Raw genomic sequence first — 25,581 nt, 5'->3', positions numbered from 1 at the left:
CTGGGCGCTAAGATGAATCCCAGCTTATCTCTGAGGGCAGCCTATGGCAGCTGACAGACTTCCCTTGTCGTTCTTGCTGCAGAAACCAGTGTACATGGTTGTGGGCTGATGTAGCCCCTGACCCACTGCTTGGCCTCCAAAAGCAACAAAACTTTGAAGCTCAGCATCCCCTTCCTGGTGTCTTATTGGAAGTGCTTGTTTTACTGGAGGTAAAACAAGTCAGAAAAAAACTTTAAGTAATTTGCCATTTTTCTGAAGCCTAGGTGGAAATAATGGCTGCTAATTTACTAGCTAAGTTTTGTGAGAGGCAGCAAAGAGAACACTGCTCTAAAAAGTCTTAACAAGAAAACAAGGCTTCAAAGAAAAACTCCTTAACAAAATGATTACATTACCAAAAGCCAAGAAGGCAAAGGAAATTCCTCTAGAAAATAGCCTCATGCCAATGTCAGAAGTCATGACAAGCCAGGAATAAAAGAAAATGAGGAGAAAGTAAAAGGAAAAAGCTTAGCCTTGTGTGGTCTCTGGAGGATGAAGAAGATAATTGTCAACATCTTTATCATCTGGACACAGCTATTTCAACTATGCAAAAAAGAGAGGGCCCGGTGACCCCAGACTGAAATTAGCACAAGGCCATTATGCATGTCCCCATTACTCAGTGGAACTACTTTCCATTTTTATCTTTCAGTAACACACTTGGGATTTTTAACACCTTGCGCCTTGAATCTCAGTCAAACAGCGCGAGCAGCCAGGAGTCACTGCAGCCTGCTCGGCAATGGCACCTGTAGCACTGCCAGCCCCTGCCAACCCGCTGTAGGAAGCCTTCCATGAGCATTTACAATGTCCAAGTCTGACATTAGCTCTGGAACAGTTGCATGCTTTGTGCAATGGGTAAATTTTATTTATGGGGAAAAAAAAAAAACAAACAAGCCTACACTGCACCTCTTCCTGGTTGATCTTACCAAAGTCAAGATAAATCCCTCCGGAAAGGGTTGTCCAAGCTCCTGAGCTGGCTGCAGAGCACTACTGCAATTGTCTTGTCCCATATGGGAGGAGAAAAACAACAAAATGCTATGAGAGGGCTGCCAGCTCCATGCGCTGAAAGTCAAATGTAGACTTGATTACATAGTGAGGCATCACTTTGTTCTCACATTCACAATATGTCATACCAGTGGGGAAAAAAATGGCAATTAGCGTGAGCTCCACATCATTTGGTTTAGCACAGCTTACTCAACACAAATGCTTTCATTTATTTCCTCCCCCTGTAATGCCTCCGGCTCACACTCCTCCTCGCAGGAGGTTTCCCTCCTGTCTTACTTTGCACAGCTGCTGTATTCCTTTACACCAATCTCGCACACACATCCAAGCCATCCTAATGAATTCCTCAGATGTCCTGCTCCTCTCTGGGATAAAAGTGTCCTTTTGGCTCCAAAGAGCGTCCTTCATTATCATTAAAAGGAAATGCAGTGAGCCCTAACTATCTTCTGCCCTTCTGGAGCTCATTTATCACTCTACCTTCTCCAGCAAGAGGAGTACCAAATGAATGTTTCCCATATAGCTGGGCTGCACTTTCAGCTTTACCTCATCTTCTCATCATCTCCCTCTTCCTCCCAAATGTGGTCTTTGCTCACCCTATTAAGACTTCCACCTCCCAAACACCATCTATGTCTTTCCATTTGGGAACTTTTCTCAGCATTGTCCCTATCTCCATTCTTCAGGTGCGATAGGTTAATTGACTTTCCAAGATTCTGTTAACCTTTCCTCTGCCTTTCCAGGGCTGATAGGCTCTATCACAGGATAGCTCTCGCTGTGTGCTTGTACAGCACTTTGCATAATGAATCCTGACCTCAAGCTTTTCAAAAGCATTATCAGGAATTTAAGCTTTTTGTCAACCCCAACAGAAAACCATCCTGCTGTACATTTGCTGAAGAATATATGGGTAAGGAAGAATACACAGACCTGTCCTCACACCTCTGCCACCATCCTGCAGTTTCCCTCTATATCCTGTACATTTAACCCTCAGTTGCAGTCCTGCATCTCAAGAGCCTACTGAAATCAAGACAGTCTACTTTTTAATCTGAGCATATCATGGTTTAATCAATATTTTTTTTGTGTGTGCCTACTACTTGTTACTTAATCTGTGAAATCCAGTTTATAAAACCTGTTGGTGTAAAGATAAGCACTTTATTTAATATCCAATTAAATGTGGTCACCGGAGAAATCATAGCTTATGCAACTTTATCAGGAAAAGATTAGTCTATTTCAGGCTTAACCCAAAATGTCATAAAAGAACTCATGAATTTAGATAGGAATCCACTTATTATCCAAAGACATTTTCCTATTGAGTAAGAACAGCCTAAATTGCTGTCTATATTTATACTTGGTTCAATCAAATTTCTGTACTCAGTAGCTGTCATTGATTTTTAGGACAATTATCAAACAAAAATGATGAACAAACTGAAGGAACATTATAGAGTCTTTTTCAACTCCACCGTAATCATTAGAAAGTGCACAGCCTGATCATTGATAACAGTTTAATGGTTCACAGGGTGGCATTATCACGTTTAAAAGATAGTCACACCTGGAAGGCAGAAGATTTTATTTATTTTAGCATTCAAATTTGTCATCTTAAAGTTAATTGTATTTTACTTGGTCTTGCAAGCCACACAGGCTGCACTGAATTTACTTTGGTCACATTATGTGATCATGCCCCAAACCATGATTTTAAAATAAGGAAGCAAATAGTTGAATTTATTTATTTAAATTAAGCAGACTTTCTTGCTTGTCTAGAAACTGATACTCTTCAGTTCATTAGCTGAATTTCCCACAGGGCCTGCAAAGGCACATTTCAATTTTATACTGTTGATTTATTTTTGAAAATATTCTTTCTTAAAATTATTGAATAATCACTGTTTATTTTCATCTTTCCAGATTAACTACTATCTTTATTAGGTTGTGCATTTCTCAGATAGTACAGAAAACTTGTTTGAGAAAAAAAAGTGTACAGGTGTTATCAGTAGAAGCAGCAGAGCAGCTACGTTTGATTTCTGTCTGCCAGGTCAACCTAAGGCACAGGGTTCAAGTGACTAAAAAGCAGTGATGTGTAATGGCCTACTTAAAAATGAGTTCAGTGATCCAACCCCATTCCACCCTGTGCAAAAATACTTATCTGTAGTCAGTGCATAAAGTGTGTCATTTAAAAAAGCTGCAAGAGTATAATTCACACCTGGTTGCAACACATTTGCTGAACTGTGTCTCCCCCTCTAAGCTGTAAATTCTTCCAGTGTTCTACAAATATGGAGCTCATTTTCAAAGTTTGGCATGGATGTCAACATAGTACAAATTTTGCCAAAAAATTTGGAGGATCATTTACGTGGATGATATCTTCCTGTCACTGAATGGCAAACCTGAGCTTCACAGAAGTAGCGGATATCCATTAGTTAGACTAGCCCATGCTCTGAATACACAAAAAAATCAGTGTAAGGAAAACAGTAGCTTTATTTTGGGATCCAAGCTCGTAGATGAGAAGATAGGAACGGGAAATGTGATCCAGTCCCTTTAAAGAGAAATAAATTAGACTTGCATTTGGGTCTATTTTAGGACAGATGAGATTCCAGCCTGGGCACTGCACCCAGGCAGTGAGAAGCTGAGAAGGTGGGAATTGCTCCCACACCGGTACACTGCCCACCCCCATGGCCCCTGACGCCAGCAGCAGCTCTTGCAGGCAGCAGACTGATGCCCTTGACCCTGACCCTGCCTGGCTCTGGCACTGGCCTGAATGGAGCCTCTGGTCCTCCCTGCCAAAGCTAGCTAAACTACAAAGGCTTTACTCAATGGAGCTCTACCATGAAGCAGCAGCAGCAGGATTTGCTCCTCCGTGGACCTTCAAAGATTTGTGGCAGGTAGTTTTTAGTTGAACTTCCTCTTTGTCAGCTCTTCAGCCGGTGCTCTTTATAGAGCAGCAATTAGCATATCTGAGAAATCCCCATTCAGTGTGTTTTATGGTCCCTTCTCTGTATTGAGATAGTTCTGTAAGTTATGTGCAGGGATATGCCATAATTCCTAATGTGCAACTGCCAGGAAATCACTCAAGTAGATTTATTGACTGAAAAGTTGGTAAGGAAACTAATTCTGAACAGGGAGCTAGAAGCTTCAGTTACAAGAGACTAAAAATGACTCAAGCACCTCACACTGGTCAAGAAGCTTCTTTGATGCTTTAAAGATATGTCCTGAAGTTAATAGATTGATGCAGCATAGCATTTCTGACTTCAAATACCACCTTCTACCACCGTTACTCTGTATTATTACTGCTGACTTTTTCCAAAATAATAGCGATGTCAAAAAAAATCCCACAAATATTAGATCTCCCTTTCTGGAAAAAAACAAAGATCGAAAAAAATCAGACTGTCTTCCCTCAAGCATTATCTTCTTGACCAAAGGAAGTTCATAGAATGTAGAAAAGAAATATTCATCCCTGTCAAACCCTGATCTTGTTACCACTGAATGCAATGGCAAAACTGCTATTAATTTCTAGTGGAGCATGTGCAGTGAGTAACTCAGGTGGAAGTGGTAAACCACAAGTGACATAATCACTCAGGAACTGTCTCTGCCTCAAGTGACCTAGATGATAGGAAGAAATACAATGGGAAACATTAATTCTGGGTTTAGCAAGAAGCCTTTACTTACGCCTTGGTGTTAACTTCCGTTTCCAGCACAAAGTTATGGTCCACTCTGCTACATGGCAAGCTTCAGCAGAGACAACAGAACACAGAACTGGGGACTCAGTCTCTTCAGTTTTGTTCTCTGCTTTGACATTGATTCGCCGTGGCTGTGTTCACTCTGAGTCTGTGGCCAGCCCTGTCTGTATTCAGCCTTAGTCTGGAGATGGGATAAGGTGCATGATCCGGCTGCACCATCCTATCCTCACCCCAGCCTCCTACATCATTTCCCAGCTGGTTGCTTAGCCAGGACTACCGGCAAATGGGGTGAGGGAAGCACGCCTAGTCTGTGGTGTAGCCGCTGGTGGCATCTTTGAGAGAGGTGTCTCCATCTGCCTGCACCTCAGCTAACTCTTAACTATGTAACCAGATTTAACATATTCTTTTCCAAGCTGTCATTAGTGCTTATGAAGAGCTTTGAAACTCCTGAATGGAAGAGATTACAGTAGTAAAAGACACGTGGCTTTGTTTTTTTGATAAGAATGCATTATTCTATGATTCTATGATTATCAGAAGCTATAAACCCTCTGGTGAGAGGCTCAGGAGAGACCTGCTGTATTTCAGAAGATATCAGCTCCGTTTAGAGGCAGAATCTCCACACATTCTGTGTGAGTGTGAGGTTTCACCTCTTCCACCTCCCACAGAAGCTATGCCTACATCCAAGCCCAGCTTTGTGCATGTCATACCGTTTATGGGGGAGATGGATAATGTGTTTTCCTCCCAGATCAGTGACATCACATCTGTGAAGAAGATGATGGCCACTGTTTTTGTCTTTGTGGGAGAGCAAAATCTTCTTCTGAAATGACTGCAATCATGTAGTTTGTTTCTTTGGCAGGGGTGTCCTCTGGTCATCAGTCCATTCCTATCTAGGAGTAGGATCTGCATGAGAAGGAAGGGTGCTCCCAAGGCTTCCTCATGGGAACACACTGGAGCAAAAATCCTGAAGTTGAGGGGCCTGCTCAGCCATCTCCAAGCTCCTGGAAGATATTGCCTAGCAAACTTTACCTTAAATTATGACAGCTGCTTATGGTATTTTTCAAACTGTCCATCTCACATTGCATGGTCCTCTCATGAGGACAGTAATTTAGGTCATGACTAACCCCTCCTTTTTGGTGGGTTTCTCAAAGCATAATTTCATTTTTTTCTCGTTAGGCTCCCACGTAATTCCTTTCTCAGACTCCTCCACTGTTATGGTGACAGGCTCATTCTTATGGCCTCTCCATCTATGTATAACTTTTCCTGCATGTTAAACAGTTTGGTGAAAGAAAGACATTCATTATCTGCTTATGGTATTTTCCAAACTGTCCTTTTCACATTGTGCTTGATCATCTATTCCTTGCCTTTTTTCTAGACAGCATACTTCCACTCTGGATTGATACTTCCACACAATCAGAAATTAACAACCTAATATGTTTGCTTGTATCAGATGTCCCTGAGATTACAATTAAAATTGGAGAAGGCCTCTTATAAAATAGCGCATAACTGCCAAATCACAGCTACTCTATATACTTTGTATTAGTATAAGTTTTAACTGCATTTGTAATCAACAATCTCTCACCTGTCTTCCCCTTTTCCTAATTCAGGTCTAGAAGTTGTAGCAGTCACATAAAGCTATACCTGCCTCTTCATCTGAATGCAGTTGTACAAGTAGATTTAAATAAAAGCAAAATTTTATTAACAATAGATTAATGTTCTGGTATGTGAATATTAGTAATCTTTAACATGTGCAAGAAAAAAAAACCATCATCTTCAACATCTCATTTCAAGGTAGTTACAAAGCAGAGTGAGTGTTTCGAATTCCATCTCACCTTAAACATGTGTTAGTGATAACAGTTAACAAGAAATACTCTTGGTTTTCCTCTCTTTCTAGCTACACAAGCTTTCCTTACAGCCAGTAAGCCTCTGCAGTAAATGCATAGGAATATAAACAGCAGTTTTTGGTTCTGAAACAAAATGCTGGATCTCAATATTCCTGACCCTATGGCTCACTGGCCTGAATGCTCTTTGTGTATTTATCTTCTGAATAAAATGTAGTGTAAAGTCATCTCACACTGAGCCTTCATTGCTCAGAGAAACATGCTGGAGGGGAGGGAAGAGAGTGTGGCATGTATGAGAGAATTTGGGAAAGTAAATGCTTATCCTAAATCATGTAAGAAACAACCTCAGCCTTGCTGGTTATAACTCATAAAGTGAAAAAGGTATCATATTTCAGAACACGGGATTGTTACATACAAAATACAATTGAGAGATTTGGAACTACATGAACATGTAATGTACACATTTCTTTACGGATGCATTTTTCTCCAGACAGACCGGTGCCTGCTTTAATTTGGAAGCTATCCATTTTCATACAAAGTTAACCAAGAGTGACAGGAAATCAGACGCCTCCATTATTTATCTTTTCTGAAATTAAAAAAAAAAGGCAAAAAAGCAAAAAAAAAAAAAAAACAACCCCTTCTGTTAATTACTTTTCTAGGAAGCTATTTTGTGATACCACAGGGATACATCTTCCATATTCAAAAGTGCTACGGAAATGACAACTTTACGACGTGCAGGGTGAATAAAGTATGTTATATGTAGATATTTAAGGGTATATTTGTCTTCATTTACTGTAAGTGAATATGCAACTGACAATAAAGACTATAACTGCTTCTGGCCTGGTTGGATGCATTTACAATTACTGGAGGTCTGACCTCTTTAACCTTTTACATCAAGTGACACATGTACTTTATTTATTTAGCTGGAATTAACAGTGATCTGTGAAGCTCATTGTATTTTCCTTTGGTTTCCTTGCTCATCAGTCATAACTGACCCCCACGAGTATGCTCCGTGGTGACAGTTTCATGTCACTCTGATTCATGAGAGACTGGGGAGACTACACAATAAAGCAGTAAAATATTTTTCATGGGTATTAAAAATAAAATAAAATACCCCAAACCATTTTTTCATCCTACATGATCCCTTGTAGATTGCTGTGAAGGCAAAGAGTAGATAGAAATGCTCTACCCTGCTATAACTATTGGAAAGGAGTATGTGAGTTGGCGTTAACAAGTGCTCTGCAGGAGCAACAAGGGCTTGGACTCCACACCTGATTGCACACTGATACAGCGCTCTAGTATTACGCAATGTAAGGTCTGAGAGGCAGAATGTGTCTAAGTATTTCACTGGTAATCTGAATTCCACAGCAAGCACATCCTTGTTCTCTGCCTGGACCCCTTTGTTTAAGGAGACATTAAGCAGATGGAGAGATGCTCAGCTGAAACCTCACACTGAGGACACTTCTTGTGCTTGCAGGAGTGCTGTGCCGCAGCTCAGCTTCTGAAGCCACATGCAGAAAAGGAGGGCTTTCTCCAGCTGCGGAATACCCTTACAGGCCTGGGAGCAATCCATGTTAATGGGGCCAAAGGTGGAAAATTGATAGCAGTGCCATGTATCTTCTGAGGCACATTTCACAAAGGAGGTCTATTAGACTACTTTGTTTCTGGTAGGGAGGTTTTTTATTACATGCAGTTATCATCATCATAAGAACTACAATGGATTACAAAAAATCAGACAAAATGTGCAATTAAAACCTGTTTTTTGTAGTTCTAGAAGTCTTATTTCCTTCATCAATAACTTTAGTGCTTACCAAAAGGAACTGAAGAAGCAATTATACAGGGTTGTGGACATTTTTATGCATGCACTTCTGTATCAACTCCAGAGCTGATTGATTCATAAAGCAAACCATCCACCCTGGCGGGGAGGAAGGCAAGAGGAATACACTTTTCTCAAACTGAACCATATTCTTACAGCCATTGAGGTCTCCTTACCCCAGAAGTGGTTATGTTTCAAACTTTAGAAAAGATGGAGGAACCAGTCTTATAAAGGGAAGGCCTGACTTAAGAGAGACTATGAAAAAGTGTTTGAAATATTTTTTTCAATAGTTAGAAAAGAACAAAGGGGAAAATTTGCAAAAAGGCAGGTGCATACATCAAAGAATTCCTTTGACAATCAGAAGTCTAAGTCCAGTTTCAAGAGATTTTTCTCTGATGATAGTCATCCTACCCGGGCAAAACATGAGGAACAAGAGATTCACCATAGCGACAAACACATAGCATATAGCAATCAATCCATATAGAAGACTTCAGGCTCTATGTAAATAAATTCTTTATTTTCTAAAAAACCTATAGATACATTTAGTTAGTGCTTTCGCAGAAAAAGAGTTTGATGTTTAATTCAAAAGGGAAAAGAGACTTATTTCACTGAGGGAAAAAACAGTAAAACTAGAGAGCTCTAAAAGTCAAGTAAAGGTGTCTAAGCAGTATTTTCCTTCTACAAGAGCTGCCATGCAAGAATAAGCAGAGAGATTAGGCCCACTGTGTTCAATGAAACTGCTTGAACATACAGTCACAGTGTGTCTTGGCGACTGCAGAATGTGAGAAAGGCAAAGGCTTGTGTCACAATTTGAAAACTATACCAAAAATCCATCTTTGTGCATTGTGGTCTCTGTTATATTTGTTAAAAGCAGTTCAAGCACCACTCTATTTAATACACTCTTTCTTTGCAGTCCTAGTCAGTTGAACTCTCCTACATAAAACCAGGCAGTAATGCACAGCCCTCCCACAGACACACTCGGAGGTTCTGAATAATCTATGACTAGCAGGGATCTTTGCACCACACTGCTCTTGTTGTCCAGTTCTTCCTGTTTTAACATGGGAAAGCATCCTTTATTTGTGGGGAAGGTCAGTGGTACCATTACAGGGATCAAGTGAGCTGTGTCTTCTTGTTAATGCGGCTCACTAACTCATTCCCATGAACATCTGGGAAAGAAAACATCTACAACAGGCTCACACTTACAACACTTACAGTACTCACAGTACTCAAGTGCTATGATTGCTAACTGGCTTCTCAAGCACTGCAATTCTTCAATAAAGCTGATAAATGATAACGGAGTATCAATGCACTTAATTCTGTGCTTAAATCTCCAGCCTCTTTGGGCACGTCCTAGAACAGTGCCGGAAGATATTTGGACCTTTTTGTTAATGCATTAAAACTCTCCCTTCCTTTTTGTCTAAAAGCATCTTCAACTGCTTTCCTAGTCTCATTTCTGCCTTTTTGGGATAGAACTGAAAACCCTGGAAAGGAGAAAAGAAAAATCTGGATGCAAGTCCTAGTCTTGCAACAGTTCAACAGTTCTGTTGTAGCAGTGGAAAGGTGGCATCATGCCTCTGGGGAACAGCACTTGGCTCAGATTTCCTCTAAACCACTTTCTTTCCTCATGAGACACCGTGTCCTCTCTATTTTCCTGTAGATTCAGCATGCACTGAGCATGACCATCTTCCCATTTTAGTCTAAGCTGGAGCTTTGGTTGTCAAATGAGATGTACTTGTTTTTTTACATATGCAAAAAACACAACATGCACTTGTTTTTTTACATATGAATTTCCACCTTCAATTTAAAACTGGAATAGAACTACTTATACATGCTTACACACCAAAGCTCTCCCTAAAAGTGTCTAGTTTTAAACAAATTACTGACACTAAGTCTATATTTGGGAGGCTTTTTTTTTCAGAGGAAGCAAACAAAAGGAGTGAAGAGTTGTGGGTTTTTTTTGCTTCCCGTTAATATATGGGGTAGAAATGATAGGTAAAAAAAGTTAGCAGATTTAAAGAATGCTTGCTAGTGCCTGTGCCAGATGCTGATAGCTATAAATAGCCACTTGAACAAGAATGACTGCAGGGAATATCTTATCCAGGCAAATAGGAATTTGTCGAGTAAGATCAGGGCAAAAATGGAAAAAAAAAACCAAAAACAACTCAACATTTTACATTACTTCCGCTGCAGAGGAAGTTGTCTTAGTACTCCATGAAGTGGAATAAGAACATGTCCTCAGGATGACCTTATGTAAATGTCACCTAAATATGTTACCAAATTTAACAGAACCAAATCTATCTTTTTTACCATTAGACTGCTAGTCACTCATGAGTACAACCTCAATTTCCTTGCTCCATAACCCTTAGAGAAGTAAGCAAAGGACAATACATAAGGCTACTTCAATGTGATAATAAAGCAGCATGCAGCCTATGAGATGAAATTCTAAAACAGACCTCCGGTGTAAAAACCATGATTTGCTATCTTACATTTTTCTTATTGTCTCACTCAACAAAATTTTTGAAAAGAAAGACTCTTGACTTTCCTGACACTTTTCCTTTATACTTTGGATTCAAACTTGTCTTCCCTTATATCCACTATAGTGGGGTTTTAAAACCTACAGCAATATAATTCCTAAGTATTTCAAAATGTGAAACATCAGTACTTGAGATGACAAGCTATCATTTCTACAGAGCAGTATGACAAGTTTGGAAGGACCAGGAGGTTGGATATGGATTCTAATTAACACTGATGAGCCTGGCTCCTCAGGATTAAATTCCCAAATAAGTAACCGCTACTTTTCCACACACAGGTCTGTGCAAGTTATTCTCATTGAAACAATTTAAAAAAAAAAAAAAACAAAACCAAAACCAAGTAAGCTTCAGTCTGTGTCAAGATATTGGAGGCTTTCAAAACCTGATTAAGAACATTAAATGAGGTATTGAACTACATTAGAAATCAACCTTCTTCACGTATTGAAATGTAATGGTCTATAATTTGTATTCGAGTGATTTTATTTCTGGTGAATAATAACTGTACCGCAGCCAACTTTGTGCCCTGTTTCTCTGAAAACCTCAAGGGAGGTACAAAAGAGGATTTTGTATCCTGCTGAAGACACACACACTTTGTGTGACATCTGCTTCTTCAGTTTTTACAGGAAGGTGAACTTTGTTTCATTGTGCATTTATTTTTTCACTGATGGTTCCTTCAAACTGATAAACACAAATGAAAGCACATCAGTGTTAGCTGTACTGGTGGACTCTGGAAAGTCCTATAACCTAAATGCAAGTGCATGGAAACAGAGGACTCAGCTTGAACGCATTAGTAGGTGGACTTGCAAATCAGGAGATTTATAACAATATATGCTTGTTTCCTGGTTTTCTCTGTGGAATTTGAAGTTTCCTATAGTCACATGATGTTGAAAATAAAAAAAACCACACACAGAGAAGCGCTTGTCATTCCATGTGCCTCAGATTTGCAGCAGTTGGGGAAATGGTCATTTCTCACTGTTGTCAGCTGGGGCTGACTGGCTGGCTGTCAGCTCTTCAGGGAACGACCCGGGGATCCCGGTAGACAAGCTGATCCTGAGCCAGCAACACCTCACAATGCTGTCTACACTAACCCCCAGAGCACACTGCCTTCCCTACCTAGCCCATTTCAGCCACACACCTTTTATGTCAGCAGACATAAAGCTTCATTCCACCACCTGCGCTCCAGATACCCTATACCCAAGTTCTCTGTCCCTCTCCTGCTTCTCATATTCTCTTGGCTGCTGTTAGGCAGCTTTTCTGCCACTCTCATTCTTATTTCCATACAGCTTCCCTGACACTGTTGTCAGCCTGCTTTCCTTCATAATCATTCTGTATGGCATCGCTACTCTTCCCACAGCCACTATGTATGCAAGGTCATTCTTGGCCATCACCTTTAGCCCCACTCTGAACAAGAGAGGCCCTATTTGCTTGCAAACGTTCACAGGACCATGACAGCTTTTCTGCTGAGAGCAATGTAAAACTTCTGTCCCTAATAGGGAACAGTGAGCATTTGATGCAAAGGAGAAGTTTGAGAGCGCACATGGAAATTCTTACGAAACTGTACTAAGTGATGTATGATACAAATAACAAGAATGGAAAAATATTTTGAAATAAAAAGAAGTATGATTGAAAATTAAAAGGAGGGTGGATTAAGCAACACTGACTGAGAAAACTTTCAGTCTTGGTCAATATTTATCCCTGTAGCACTACCAGTGGGTTACCAGTTTCATCTTCTGTCACTGGGGATGGAAAATGTTAGAACAAAGGAAATGTCAGGATAAAGGAAAAAAAAAATCTGGGCACTTTATCACCAGGACTCTCAGTCCTCCAACACAAGATCTAAACATTGTCTTTCATTAGCTCCAGTTTCAAACCCAAACACCTATAGTACCTACTATTTTTCTTCAGAGTAATTTGTCCATTTTTTTTTCATTGTTTGGCTCTTTTTTAATTTACCAGAAAATAGTTTTAGTTCACCTCCTTCAGCTTCAGTTAAATGTTTATATTATGTTATCAAATACTGTTTCATTAATACTTCATCCCATAAAATCTGTGAGAAGTTGGTAAACCCCTCAGTAGCTACTCTGCAGTCCACTCTGTCCTACCACAGCTTACGTTGCCATCAGTATCTAAGCAAACTGGTTTAATGAAATCTCAAAACCATTTACACTACATGTCTAGAAACTGTATTATAAATTTAGCCATATGTGTTGGCATGGATTACATACAACAAATGAAAGTTTTCTTTCCTAAGGTAGGCAAATTTGGAATGCAAATGGTAAATCCTGAATTTCAGACAAACAAATGATTGCCTATCAAAACTCCTTCCCAAACTAGTCCTTAGAGTACTGCATACATGTAAAGGTGGAAAATCTGAAAGATCCAGACAATTGCCACAGGCATCTTTAGTTGTAATGATACTTCCCACTTGCAGATAGAAGCACAAGAAAGAGGTAATAATAGCTAAATGGATATTAGAATCTGCCATTACCTGATCTATCTGCACAATTACAGCAGTATGTGAATGCTAAATTGCTTATCAAATCTGGCTTAAGAGCCTGAAACAACCCCTTTTCAGGAACAACATGTCACCTATGTGTTGTTTGGAACTGATGGAACTTTTCTGTAGAGAGTACCACAAGGGTATAACGCCTAAAATTGCGAAGAGAATTAATTGCTTCCAGAGAGATTTCCTTCCCAAGCTGAACCAAAGGGGGAATACAACACTCAACTCCGTTTCTGAAAAACAGGCATTAAGAGGCCACAGAACTCCCCCAAAATTAGATTTTTCCTCTCCTTTAACATTGCCAGAAACAAAAATGTTAAGACTAAAAACATCTCAAGACACATCACAGTTGTCAAATCAGAGTAAACAATCATTGTCTCTGCTCTGAGAAAGTCACAGTGATTCAGCCGAATAGAGTCATTTAGTCTTATTATTACTATAAATTAAGTCATGGGAGCTCTACTGATTTGCACGAGGAGATGATATGACTAACTTTGTATTGGCAAACAGGCTTCTGAATGCACCCCAGAAAAAATTAAAAACCACTCTTTATTCTGCCAAAACCAACTATTTCCTCTCCATCTAAAAGGATCAAACAGGAAATCACAGACTATATAAGTGATAAAGCAAGGTGTCCCACTGGCATAAATAGAATGTGAAGTAAATTAACATAAAATAAGTCCAAGCAGAAATCTTTCGTATCTACTGCTGATAACGGAAATGCTATCTAGAGGCTTTTTCAGGTATGTTCTCATACTTGTAGCATGGCTGAGTTTCTACAGATGGTGACTCTTCAGAAGCAGACTTCAATCTTCAGAAATTGATTTGAAACAGAAACAGATACTATGAACTAAATCCAGAGTCACATTGCTGCATTCTCATCTATTCCACAAATTTCATATTAAGCAATTTATTTAGATTGCAAAACTATTTTGACATCATGAGGGTGGCAGAACTACTTCTGATCACAAGCATTTCATTTAATCATTGCCAAAGAGAAAGACGGTAAAGAAATATGAACAGATAGAAGTAATTCACCTGCTTAGCAGCAAAACAAAAAGGGAATTAAAAATATCCAGACTTTATATGCAGACACTCAGGAAAAACTCAGTGAAACAATTTATACTATTAGATATAGAAAATGCGCCATTGTAGGAGGTTTTGTGGTCCTGAAGACAGTGGGCATTTCATTGCTGAGACACATTTATAGTACTGAGAGACTGCTATTTGCATTAAGCTATGTCAATATTTAAAAAGGAAATTCAACATGCAAACCAATATGTTAAAAATGTGTAAAGAGACAGGGGCAATTTGCAGTTTTAAAGCACTGTCCATCCATCCAAAGGCATAAGTCATAGAAAGCATAAAACCACTTACCCCTTCTTGCTTAGGAATGTTGCACTTGGCTGTTTTTGACTTGGTCCTGGCTGAATCAGGCTTGTTAGAAGGCACTCCCCTATACGACTTGGTTGTCTCTGCTTGTAACTTCAGCTTTGGAGACTCATCAGGAGCCTGATCTTGACCGTCCATTGGCCTTACATAAGCTGTTGGTTTCTGCTGAACCAGACTGGGCTTTGAAGCAAGAGAGGGTGGGAAGTTTTGGACGCAGTGGCCGCCACCATGTTTTGCTGGCCTTTCTTGCACTTGAGCTCCTCCTTCTGAGCTACAATTGAGCTTTGCTGGCTGCTGCAACCTGTTGACGTTGTCTCCTAGTGTGGCCCTCAGTGAGCTTTGCTGGGAAGCATTGGAGGAGGAGGAGGAGGAAGTGGGACTCGATGCATAGCGTTTTAGTTTATCCAGACTGGATTTTGGGTTCGCAAGTTTGAAGTCACTCTTGTGTGACTCCAGCGACCGGTGCCCATGCTTGCTTCCTCTCTGCTGGCCATCTGAAGGGGCACTGTGCCCAGCCTTCTGCCAACCCATTGTGGTGCTTTTGCTTTGCTGGGCAGATAGGACTGCTGGTGTGGAAGAAGTAGTGCTGGAAATGGGAGGAGGAGGCGGCGGTCTCGAGTCTGCCGTAAGATGTTCATCAGGCTTGGGGAGAGACATCTGAGGAATCCCAGATTTTGGAACCCCAACAAGGTGGCTCTGGTTTGATCGGTCAGTTAACAAGTCTTTCATTTCATCATAGTTGCCCAGTGTATTCTGGATGCGATTCGAGAGCTCATCCCCCTTGTTAGTCTGCAAAACAAAAAGTGAGTGTTCTGCAACTGTCAACGTAAGAAAACCAAAATTCCCTGCATGCTTTTGCTCAAATCCTTACTGAAGTAGCACTGCCTGATTCAGCAGCGGCGTTCAGGGATGAAATCGAAAATCCTTATTGTCTCTGAAGACACTTGTCAACATCTTAAATCTACTCTGAACTGGAAAAGCTATAAAGGGCCTTAGAGTTTATAAAAAAAGAAATCTATCACTGGTATCATGCTGTAGTTAAAGTATATTACCTGGAAACTAGAAAATTTATTATTGCAACTACACAGAATGGTTTGGATTAAATCTGACCACTATAAAACTTTTCCTACAGCCCAGTGCAGGCTCTCCTTCAGCCAGGAATGAAAACACTGCCTTCCCAATTTCCTTCTCTGCCTGCGTAAGTTTTCACATGGCATCTGGGAAGGCACACAGCATCCAGTGTAATCACTGAATGAACTTACCAGTCTAAACCAACCAAATACTCTGAGGCAACTTGAAGACAGCTCATGGGACAATGGGAAAACTACAGACGATTACGTCCCTTCTTTGAAAATACTCTGACAGGATGTCTCCAGGGCACTCTCCTTTTTTTTAAGAAAATAGGTGAACAGAACTCCCCAAATTCTTCACATTGCTTAGTGCTTTCTATGTGCAGCAGAGGGAAAACAGCCACCCTCCTGCCCCTTTAAAAATAATCATTATCTTTAAAATCATCCGTCCTGAATGAAAAGGCAGAAATCCACAAAGAAATAAAACAAGCAAATAAAACATACTGGAAAAGATTGAAAACTCTTGCTCTAAAAAGCCACTGTAAGCAAAAGGGTGTATCATTAGTATTTATGCAGCAGAGATTTTTCTGAACCCTGCCAAGTTTCAGGTGTGTGATGTCTTTCACTTTATGTTTTCAGAGGAAGACAGTAAAGAGAGCCAGTGGTGCTCTCCTTTCTCTCTTCCAGACATGGGGTTGGGAAAGGAAAACTCCTATTTGCTTCAGAAGACAAAGCTTTCATCTTAAGACTCGCTGTTTTAGAGGAAAACAAAAAGAAGGAAAAAGAAGGAAGTAAAGGGAGTGGAGAAGACTCCCTTAAAGTTATAGGAAGAATATGAAAGATGCAGCAGTAACATCAGTTGCTCTGGAAAATTGGTAGATTTTGAGGGGGTTTAAGCCTTCAAATAAAATTGAGTCACTCAAACAAAAATATAAGGCAAACTCCTCTAGTTCAGAATCTTCTTTTTTTAGAGATGCCTGTAAAAGAACCCCAATTGAATCCAAAAGAAAATGCCCTATCGATGAGTACAGCGATTGCCACACGCTACCTTTCAGAGGACTACAGGTGAAGCATTCCTTAGTCAGACAATAGAAGCAGTCCTATCTTGCTTGGAACTTGCCCACCCTCAATTTCAAGGACACTACCTTGTAAATACGTATAATACATTGCAGCTAGCTTTTCGATATGCATTTGTTACAATGCTAGAATTACATATATATCAAGAATGTATATTGGATGGAAGCAGAAAGGGAAAAGCTCAGAAGTGTTGCACCCGCAACACTGCTTTGCAAACTTGGAATAAGATGGCTTAACCACTACAGCCTGATCTTCTTTCTGCATATGCAGCTGCTATTTTCACAAGGACAATAACCTGCTATGAAAAGAAATATTAAACATTAATTCACAGACAGCAAATGGTTTTAAAAAAGGGCGTTCCTTCACTTCACAGGAATCACGCCAATTTCCTGAAGAAGAAACCATTAAAAATGCTTCGAAAGTGGGAAGCATCACGTCTGGAAACAAAGAAGGTGGGAGATAAACTCGTGTGTCTCCTGGGATCAATGAAATGGTTTCTACACTTGGGCATCTCCTTAACCAGCAGACTTATTTTCCAGAAAGCACAGAAAAATTTCATTTTATCCAGTGGATCTATTCTGTGATTCTGGTGGATCCTCAATCTCATGTAGATAACTTGCAGAGAGATCTTTTTCTATTTTCCCTCTATGGAGGGAGATCTGCCCTTGGGCACTCAGTTTGATTCAGCAAGCATGTGTATGAGGTTTCTTTCCCTGCTGGGAGCATGATGACAAGAACTACCAAATTGAATGGTGCCCCCTACAACTGCAAGTCTCCTACAGCACAGACAGTTTGTAGGGCAGCTCTCCACCCATGTTCTTCTAGGTCCATGAACATAAAAGTATTTATGTGAAAGTTTTCCCCCTCGGAAGTCCAACTTCCCTAACAGAAGGCCCATTCTTTCTGAAGGCTGCTATTTGGATGGGAAGGAAATAAAAGCCTAATGGCAGATTATCTGTAGACTATCACCAGCCCAGAAATGTCAGCATGTTTCCTCCTATATGGTTGTGATGTGAGGCTTACACAGAGACACCTCATATTGACAGATCTCAGATAACCACAAGCAGCAAACTGATCTAATGCTGGTACTACAGCACATGCTGACAACCAGTTGGTGTTGTTTATTCCTTCTGGATACACTGGGGACAACTTGAGATGGGAAGATTTTGTGCTGAGCTGATCTCATCCAGAAGAGTTCACCTACCTCCTCATGGGAACAAGACAGAATCTGAGGTAACTAGTTATATGCTTTAGATGTAACAGTTTGTCCTATTATTTGCACTGAAGTATTGCTGGCCTTACTTGATCATTCAGTTAGGGAAAACATGATCACAAAATGAGTAAGTAAGAAAAGCATTTTGTGCAAACATTTCTAACTTACGGTGCTCTGACATTCTTCTGCAAGATGAATCCATGCATTTGAAGACTGAAAGATCCAGCACTTCTAAAAATAAACTGATGGTAGCATGGAAGGCCATCAGATTTTTTTCTTCCTTAAAAATACTGATACGGTTAATGAGGCAAGGTGTTCTGTCCAGGAAATATCCAGGCCTAATTCCCTACTTTTTCACCCCCTTTAAAAGACATTTTAAGTGAAAGATACTGGATTTCCCGTAATCCTTCATAAAAGGTTGCTATGGCTACTTTGAACAGGATACAGGGCAACCCAAAGAGTCAGGATTTTTCAAAAATCTGATGTTACAGGAGTAGTGGTACATGTCAAGGTGAGAGAGGACATCAGATTTAAGAGATTTCCAGTATGCCTTTGATTTTCAGATATGGCCTTCAGAGTGCAAATCCTTTGGCTTTACCTCCCTTTCTCAAGTTGCGCAGAGGAACACTGAATTTAATCAGATCTTGCAGTGAATGTCTGCTGTAACTTCATTCCCTTCTGGAAAAATCCAAAGCCTGAACATGCTCTTTAAAGACAGTAAGAGTGTGTTTCAGTTTTGCTTTTGCAGAAAGGTTTCCTCTTTTGCAGTTAGCCTCTCTCCATGGTAAATCAAAATGTCCATGTCACAGCTCTGTACCCCCACACTGGAGGTTCATAACTGTTTTGGATAAGTTCAGGCTGCCCAATGGTCCACTGCCAGTGTAGACATGACATTCAATATCCACTTTGCTTCTAGAGTTGGTAATGATTTTTCATCCACTCCTATTAAAGCTGATGGAATTATACTGTAGTTGCATAGAAGTGCCTTCAGACACCATTGCTCAGAAACTACTGGCATGTTTATGATACATGCAGTCTGTGCCACGACGATCAGTACACTGGCACACAGGTAATAATCAAAGTTTACAAAATATTGCAACTATACCACTCCTAAAAGCGATTTGAGTTTCTGTATTACCAATGGAGGTACCACAGACATGATGGTATCAGGGACCTAGAAAAATGACAGGCCCTGCTTTGAGAGGTCTATTTAATTGAACCTACCAAATGGAAAACTATGAAGTCCCCATTGCAGCAGAGTCCTCACAAGATGACAAGATGCAACTGACTTAAGCTTTTCAGGCCTTTTTTCATCGGTTAGCCCTAAACTAGTCTCAAAGTAGATTTTTCAAGTCAAGTCTTGAAGAGTTCAGGACATTTGCCATGGATTCTAAATGCCTCTGTAATGAATCTGAAATTCGGGCAGCTGGAGGTCAGCTTTGTGTCTTCCATTAAGGGACATGGTTTGAAAGTGGTTGATCTTTTTTATTAGAGACTAGAAAAAAACAGCAACCTGAAAGAACAGCAAGCTACAGGATGACGCTGGAGCACAGGCAGAAACTCAGAAGCGTGGAAGCCTGGTGTTGAAGCTAAGTGCCAAATCCCAGATAGGACTCCTGAAAAGAGGCACTAAAGCACCCGGAACATCAAAGACAAGTGATGTTGTATGGAGGAAAGGGTTTCACAAGGTGGTGGTTTTAACAGTAACTTGGACATTTCTGGAAGGGCAGAGCACAGGATACATGATGATGCTTTGATGAAGGCAGGCAGAGGCACTGTGTTAGCTGGGGAGGGGAGCAGCCCCCATAGGATACCTTTTCACAAAGGCTTGGTTGAAAAAGGTGAACGCCAAGATATTTCACTGCATTAACCTTGGCCAGAGCATAATTCTTACTGTTGACCTTCACACAGAACTTAAACACACTTGTTTTCAAAGTGTTGCAAAAACAGGCCACCGTCACCTTCATCTCCTAGTTTAAATTCCATCTCAAATATTGTTAGGATATTTATAGTTTATTTCATTCTCGTGTGCTGCTGAACATTCTAAGAAGTTTATATATATCTGTATACACACCCACACAAAATCCAGTTCTCAATGAACCATAAACGTTCTCTGTGAATTTTGTGAGGCTAGCACTTGTGGGACAGTGCTGAAACCTGGAAAACACCTTCTGCAGGCTGCATTTTTGTACTGTGGAATAAATGAATAAACAAAGAGCCACCCAGCTGGGAAGCATCTACCTTGTATGGTTCACTGAAGAGGGAGTAACTCGTGTTAAATGCTCCATCCTCCTGCTGGGCCTCCTGATTTCTCCTTTCCCATTCTTTCCTTCGCAGCACATTTCTATCTGGCTCATAGACACTGCAGCAAAAGAGAGGAATAGCTTTTTAAGAGTTAAAAATTATTGGGCAACATATAAAGCAACATGAATTTAAAAGTGAAGAACTCTGGTTTGAAGACAGATGGCAAAAATAAGTAAGAACATGAATACCAGTCCAAGCAGGCTGGGAAGGCTCAGGTCTCTGGGAATGCTGGTGCTTTCTTCACACAGAGAATAGATAATTAAATTCTTACAGAAGAATAAGAAAGAACTCACAGGGCAGCATCTAGTCTGTGCAGAAATGTGACACAGGATATGTCTAAGCAACTTGAGAAAGACTGAAGGTACTCTTAAGGCAGATGGTAATTACAGCTATGAGTAAATAGAAATTATGAACATATTTCCACTTATGACATATCCTCTGAGTGTTGTATGAGAATGCTCCTTTTTTTCACATGGATGTGTTTCTGTAGTGATTCTTTCATTAACTAGCTCCCTAAAGAGCTGTTAAAACTACATGCTGTAGTGGTTTCCACAGTTAGGCTGCTTCTTCTGATCTCTGTTAATCAGCCAAGTCGTGAAACTACTACTGAAACAATTCCTCTTTCTGATGGATTTGACACTATCACAATGTCAGAACATGAATAAATGAATACTGGCATGATAGTGTATGTATGGATGGTAGAGTGTAGCTGAAGGAAGAATAAAATCACTGCTTTACAAAGTGGTATTAATTTTCAGAAATTAACTAGCTTGCCTCCAATACAGACATCCAGAATAAATTAAAAAAACCCTATTTTTTTCCCCCCAGAATTCTGGTTTAATGCATGACAACATAAACCAGAGAATCCTTTCCATGAATTGCCACAGAACAACACAGGTTTACGCATTTCAGCCTGCTCTATTTTATTCCCCTCACAAAGGAAACCAATGTATTTAATCAGGTCTACATGTTATTTCAGGACAGTATGACGAGTATGCTGATTGCCTGTTTTGCTTAGCTTAGCTAATGTCTTTCTCCTGGCACTGTAAATCTGTAAAGTAGAAATATATATTAATGTCATGTAAGTGCACCATGTGCTAATAAGAAAAAGGTTCTCTTGCTAACCAGCTTCCCAGATAGTAAAACATATGTTGCATCAGCTACCCATGTGACGTTACCTAGTATGCCTCAGGCAAGGCAGTCAAAAGGCCAACAGCTATCTGATTCTAATTCAAGGCTTGAGAAAGCTGAAGATACATAGGATATGCTAGATGCTATTAGTATTTAAAAACAATGCCTTAGCAGTCACCAAAAGAACATAAAATCTTGTTTACTTGTTTGTGTTGCTAACTCGAACTGGACTGTGGAGTATCTTTCTGATAGGTCTGAGGACATCTAAAGGTAGATGCCAGACACCAAGCAGGGCCCTTAAACATGGGGGCTTATTGTGAAACACAGGGTTTCAGTACAGCACGTTGGAGGCAGCTTCCAACCACCAGTTTGTTTATTCCAATTACAGGCTGAGTTTCTGGGGGGTTTATCCCATCTTGTTATTCACGTGTTATGCATGCTATTTACACCAACACCTCTCTTTGGAAAATGGTGTAATGAGAAGGCAATGGAAGGGGTGGAGTTTTGGGCAAGGAAAATGCCTTTCTCCAGGAAGAAGGGGATAGAAAAGGCTTCTCCATAGGGTCCCAGTGAGTGGAGATCATCTACTGCACACACTGCAGAGGCCAGAGGAAGAGCAGCTGTCATTTACTGCTGTGAGAGCAATGGTCTTCACCTAGTACATCATGCTACCTGAGCATACTCCCATCAGTTAGGCCAGGGTAAAAGACTTCCTAACATCAATCTCTGTGTCTAAAGTAGACTTTCTGCCATGCTGGATAGCTATTGTTTGGTTAGGGTTTTGGGGAGTTGCCGTGTTTCCTTCTCCAGAATCTCTTGACTCTTTGAGATGCTTTAAATTTGGACTCTGAAAACAAAGAGAAATGCAGCCTGCAGACAAAGAGAAATGGGCAGCTCCCCTGAGATTAATTATAATATAATGATCTCTACCTGGTTTCTAGGAAGTAAACAAGAGCAACATTCTTCACTAGACCTCATACAAACTTGAAAATGCACTGGCGTGATACTTCTGAAGTGGAAGAACATTTGAATCCCTTTAGTTATTTGGTGGAGGCATAATTGATGAAGACATATAAGTCATCAGATCTCTGAGCCCCCTTCCCGAATGAGATGTTCACTGTTGCTAATGCTATGCACAACCTGCAATAATTCAGAATGATTATGCAAATGGAAAAAACATGTGATGATCTCTAATATGCCATCTATAAGCAGTAAGTTAGAAAGAGCTACAAGTCGAGAGTTGCATTCCTGTGGTAATACCAGATGGCAAAATCTCTCGCATTTGTAAGGCTGCTCCTTATTTGCATGAACATTGCAACAATCACATTTCCTTGAACGTATGTCACCAAATGTATTTATTTATTTTGGTTCAAGGAGAATACTGCCAACTGCTATAATTGTCTTTATTGCAAACACTGCAGTTAATGGAAAATGATTCTTTTTAATAGCTTTCTTCTTTCTTTTTTTTTAAATTTGCAAATTAAAACAATCCCAAAAGTGTACACACATTTTTAATCACTTACAGTGTGTGTCTTTTCCATAGCTAAACCATCAAGAACAAGTTTGTGGAAACCTCAAGATTTTTTTCCTCACTGGTTTACGCGGGTGGGTGCGCATGTGGGTGACGTATTCATATATGTTATATACACATTCACACATCCATTTATTGATGATAAGTTTTTCTAGCATGGGTGTAAATGTTGAAGCAGTTTTGCAAGACTTAGAAACCAAAGAACAGGCAGCCGTTCATCTTTCAGAAATCAGTGTCATTTACATTTGTTTTATACAGGTCAGACTCCAAAAAGATTAATTTGAACAGTTTTACAATGGTATATTTTTATTTTTAGGATGCTGCATCTGTTTCAAATTCATGCTTAAAGAACATGAACTGAAGCATGAGTAACAAGTCAAACACTTGCAAAAGTTATGAATAAAAGTTGTATTATAAAAATTACACTATCCTGAATTTATCACACTGCTTTAAAACCACACTCTGATTTATTTCACCCCTAAGATCTGCCAAGAGACATACTGGACATACCAATGAATAATGTCACAGACTCAAAGCTCTTTCAGCGCTCCATCACTACCACTCAGTCACAGCAGCCCTGCCTTCTCTGCTTCTTTTAGGATACTTTGAACAATTTTACTTTCAGACATTTTACAGATCAGAATACCAATGGAGTGCCAAAGTTCTCAGAGTAGATATGTTTATTAAATTTCAGTTTGTTGTGGTGCCTGTTGGAAGATTACCTTGATGGGTACACAGTCTTTAGCCGTGTGCTAGGTACGTGTGGGTCCCCACGAGACAAGCTTGAAGAAACGCGTTAGATTCAGCTGGCATGGAGTTCATTTTCTTCAGAGTAGCTGGTTTGAGGCTATGTTTTGGATTTGTGCTGGAAATAGTGTTGATGACACAGGGATGGTCTTGTTATATGCAGAGCAGTGGTTTACACAGAGTCATGGCCCTTTCTGATCCTCACACCACACCACCAGTGAGTAGGCTGGGGATGCATAAGGAGCTGGGAGAGGATACAGCTGGGACAGCTGACCCCAACTGACCACAGCAATACCATACAGCATTATGCTCGGCATATAAAGTTGCATGAAGAAAGAAGGAGGTGACGTTTGGAGGTATGGTATTTGTCTTCCCAAGTAACTGTTACTCGTGACAGAGCCCTGCTGTCCTGGAGATGGCTGAAACCTGCCTGCAATGGGAAGAAGTGGATGAATTCCTTGTTTTTCTTTGCTTGTATGTGTGGCTTTTGCTTTACTTGTTAATCTGTCTTTATCTCAACTCTTGAGTTTTCACATTTTCACTCTTTCAATTCTTTCTCCTAGCCCACCAGGGGAAGGGAGCGAGCAAGCAGCTTTGTGAGGTTTAGTTGCTGGTTGAGGTTAAAGTACAAGAGGAGGAGAGCCCAGGCATACTGGTTCCTGATGAGGGGGTGGCTGCAGAACCAGCCTCCCCACAGTACTGACAGAAATGCATATAGCTTTCTTCATGTTACTCCTGACATCAGAAGGAATCGTTTCCTTCAGTCCTTAATTAGAAATAGACAGAGACGGCTCAGGGGACAGCATAGGAGCAGAGCAATAACCTTACCTGAAAAACCTGGGACTGGATTTAATCTCCTACAAAGTCCAAAGAGTTCTGGTGTCTTGGGCTAGGCTGAAAGCAATCATATAAAACCCTAAAGTTTAAAGTGTTGAAAAGTCTCCTTTTCTTACTTGTTTGTGAGTTGTTTTTTTTTAAGCACACCCTTTCTGACACAATTTACTCCCCGCACACATCACTACTTGGAACAAAAATAAAAAGGTCTAATCTTCATGATGAACTGCATGGAGACAATGCACCAACCTATTCTGTCCTTCAGTTTTAGAGGGTGTTTAGAGAACACCCAAGTGTGGCATTCAGAGGAAGGTGTCCTTTTCTCCCAACTAAAGCACTCCATCTTCACTGAGGAATTACACGCCTTCACAGATGTATGGTGTGCATTAATGATGATGCTTGACCTTTTCAGAAACCACAAAATCGCCACATCACTAAGGGGAAACTCAGGAAAGATACTGCTATTTTGCTACAAGATCACCATTCCTGTAACATCTTTGAGGCTGTATGAGGCACAGTAAGTAAATTGAGGGTAAGATTGCTGGTGCTCCTCTTGCATTGCATCAATATATTTTCTTGCAAAGGAAGAGGACAACGACTCTGGCTGCCCTGCCAGCATGACAGAGGAAAGCGTTACTGCGTGTATACACACACCTGGTGACAATTACTGAACTCATTATAGTCTGCAGTAACCTGCAATCTCGCCTCTGCCTTTCCAGGCCTTCCAATATCATTTTCCAGTCCAAAGATTTAGTTCATTATTTTCTGAATTGTGAAGGCTTTGCAACACCACCCCCCCCCACACACTCACCCCCTGTCCTTCTACCCACACATGTCAGTATTGTGATACAGATTTAGCAGGAGTAGCTTGCTTATTTGCAGTTAATGTTTTTGACCCAG

General features: G+C 40.3%; 1 protein-coding gene across 4 annotated transcripts in view; it reads right to left on the bottom strand.

Moving 5' to 3' along the window:
• The window catches only part of AFF3 (ALF transcription elongation factor 3), a 321,875-nt gene that overhangs the window by 252,592 nt on the left and 43,702 nt on the right, over window positions 1-25,581 (bottom strand). For all 4 annotated transcript variants that reach the window (XM_061459668.1, XM_061459669.1, XM_061459670.1 and 1 more), the window contains exons 2-3: window positions 20,376-20,496; window positions 14,760-15,563 (exon numbers count right to left, since the gene is read on the bottom strand). In XM_061459668.1, the coding sequence (XP_061315652.1) occupies window positions 14,760-15,563; window positions 20,376-20,496 (925 nt within the window). The remainder of the gene's footprint in view (window positions 1-14,759; window positions 15,564-20,375; window positions 20,497-25,581) is intronic.

The sequence above is a fragment of the Pezoporus flaviventris genome, unplaced genomic scaffold (assembly GCF_033815535.1).
Source record: "Pezoporus flaviventris isolate CSIRO_AGI_PZ_B2104156 unplaced genomic scaffold, CSIRO_AGI_Pfla_v1 ptg000030l, whole genome shotgun sequence".
Classification (NCBI taxonomy): Eukaryota; Metazoa; Chordata; class Aves; order Psittaciformes; family Psittacidae; genus Pezoporus; species Pezoporus flaviventris.
Note: the sequence above shows the minus strand (reverse complement) of the source record. Positions and strands in the feature narration are given on the sequence as shown.